The sequence below is a fragment of the Vigna unguiculata genome, chromosome 7 (assembly GCF_004118075.2).
Source record: "Vigna unguiculata cultivar IT97K-499-35 chromosome 7, ASM411807v1, whole genome shotgun sequence".
NCBI classification, from domain to species: Eukaryota; Viridiplantae; Streptophyta; class Magnoliopsida; order Fabales; family Fabaceae; genus Vigna; species Vigna unguiculata.
This window is the reverse complement of record NC_040285.1, coordinates 30254778-30257227: the sequence shown is the minus strand read 5'-3', so window position 1 is coordinate 30257227 and position 2450 is coordinate 30254778. Positions and strand designations below refer to the sequence as shown.

Here is a 2450-nt window from a genome sequence, read left to right as displayed (position 1 = left end):
GGCCTGTTCTCCTCGGTCAATTAATAGTTAAAATTTTTAAATTAATTATAATTTTTGATTTATAATAATAACTATTTTAATAAACAACAATTTTTTATTTTATAAATTGTATATAAATTTATTACTACATTAACTAACAATTTTTATTACTAAAATTGTTCCTTAATGGTAAATTTTCTTATAATATGTTGTTATTGCTGGTTGTCTTTAATCTTGTCTTATAATAAATATATTATTTAGCTTCATGAACTTTTTGTCTAAGTTGTTCTCAAATTGTTACGACACTTATCTTTACAATAATATAGATCTATAAAGATTATTATTAATCCAAATTTTCACGAGTTCACGAAGCATGTCGAAATAGATTATAATTCTATTTGAGAAACTTCAAAATCATCTATTTCTCACATTAGGTCGCAACTTCAATTCGTAAACCTTGACCTTTTCAACGATGTTTGTTTACCAAACCTAACAAACTATTTCAAGCTAGTAAAATCTAATTGCATCAATTACAAAAATGAAAGAAAAGAAAAAAAGTAAAATTGATATTACATAAACATTCTAAATTGAGAAAGAGAAATTGATAGGTATTAATGGGTTTGTTGGGAAGACGCAATAAATAAGGTGATTGAATTGGTAAGAGAGAGCAAAGATTAGCGAAGACATTGAAAGTGGCTTCATTCTCGTGGAGACTACTTTTGTTTATATTATTAGGATGATGATTATGATGTAATAATTTATGACCCTTTGTGGTCTTGAGTTGAAATTAATTAATAAAGAAGAAAGTAATTAAGATGCATAGGTCTGCAAGCTGGAACAGGTTTTCCGATGATTACTTCAAACATGCGACGAGTGGTTCTTCTTCGGGACACAGATCATCGTATTCTATGTTCGATGGAAGCCATTTGCCTACTTATGATCCGATTGCAGATTTGGCAAAGAAAGAGAGGGCACGTGTGAAGCTTGCAGAAAACGCTGTGCATCTCATCCCTTTTGTTCTAATTGCTTGTGCCCTCATTCTTTGGCTCTTCTCAAATCCAGGTCAATCATGCATCCTCTTATATGTCTTTCCAATGTTAATTCTTCTTTCTTGCTATTTATAATCTAAAGTGTTGGTAATGTTTCAAGATCATGAAAAAAATTGTAGTGATAGGTTTGGTGCTCATGAATTATTATTAATTATTGATATTTTCTAGAATTTCAAAGTTTTAGTTGTTGTGATTATATGCATATATTAAAGTTCATTTGATCTATTTTTTCAAAATATTTGAAGTTATTCTAGAAGTATTTGGGTCTCGCAACAAAAATTGCTTGAAATAAATACATAAAATTAGAAATATTATGGGTCAGGTCGTGATATTCAACTTATTAATTTATTTGGGCTTGATTTGCTTAACCCACCAAATTAACAGACCAAAGACTGATTAGTTTGCTAACACTTTTTTTTTTTAAATTAAGAGTTGAAATAAAAAATAATAAAAAATAATATTATATTTTTGTAAATATATAAATATATATAATATTATAATTTAAATTATTAATATTTATAAATTAAATTTTAATTATTAATGAATAATTAAATATCTAAATATAATAATTATTATCTAATTAAAATATTAACTAATATATTATAAATAAAATTGCATTTTCTAATCCGTATTTTGGTGAAGACCAATTCGGCCATACTTAATTTTTGGCAAGATAAGAACATGTCGGCCAAAACGGATTGACCCTTTCACCACCTATACATATGTCTTGAGATATGAAACTTAACAATTTTAATTTTTTTAAATAAATTAAAACTAAAGTTAGTGCAAAGAATATATTCTCTTACACCCTTCCCTATACAATTTTATGAAATTTCACTAAAATGCATTTCAAATTACCAAATAATGAAGAGACGTTAAATATGTAGAGGAATTATTAGATTTTATCGTTTTCAATAAATTTTAATTAATAAAGAAAAACATATTGAAAAATCGTCCCTAACAGTTTTTTCATTATATATTCATAAAAATAAGTTTATTATCACTATTACAAGATACTATTTGTCATAAATGTACTATATATTTTCTTTTGATTATATTTCAGTCATTGTTTACTTTGTTATATTTTAAGAAAATAATATGGCATTTATTTCTTATTCTTCTTTTTGACTAATAAGTCTTTTTCTTCTTCTTCTTCTTAACAGATGCAGGAACCATTGGAGATCCCGTTGGAGCAAGAATTGAAGGATTAAGTCTTGAAGGCGAAATTGAAAGCGATAGTGACGGAACTCAAATGGGTTTCTTACCTATTGTGAGTGCAGAAGAAATTTCCACCAAAGATTTTGGTGCTGGAAAAGATTTACTAAATGGAAAGAATGTTTAGTTAATTATAGTTTTAACTTTATAAGTTAGTCACTTTAAGGTGTATTAAATGACTAAGGTAATATTCTTTAATTGTTTCAA

General features: G+C 26.4%; 1 protein-coding gene across 1 annotated transcript; it reads left to right on the top strand.

Moving 5' to 3' along the window:
- The first annotated feature begins 633 nt into the window (after nucleotides 1–633).
- Nucleotides 634–2450, top strand: LOC114189469. The gene is made up of 2 exons (XM_028078032.1): nucleotides 634–1041; nucleotides 2192–2450. The coding sequence occupies exons 1-2, from the start codon at nucleotides 795–797 to the stop codon at nucleotides 2368–2370; spliced, it is 426 nt and encodes a 141-aa protein (XP_027933833.1). The 5' UTR covers nucleotides 634–794; the 3' UTR covers nucleotides 2371–2450.

What these genes read in the sequence shown, in the direction of transcription:
- LOC114189469 (XM_028078032.1), top strand. Translation starts at nt 795, where the DNA reads ATGCATAGGTCTGCAAGCTGGAACAGGTTTTCCGATGATTACTTCAAA. An exon ending in TTGGCTCTTCTCAAATCCAG is followed by an intron (nt 1,042 to 2,191) that starts GTCAATCATGCA and finishes TCTTCTTAACAG; the next exon opens with ATGCAGGAACCATTGGAGAT.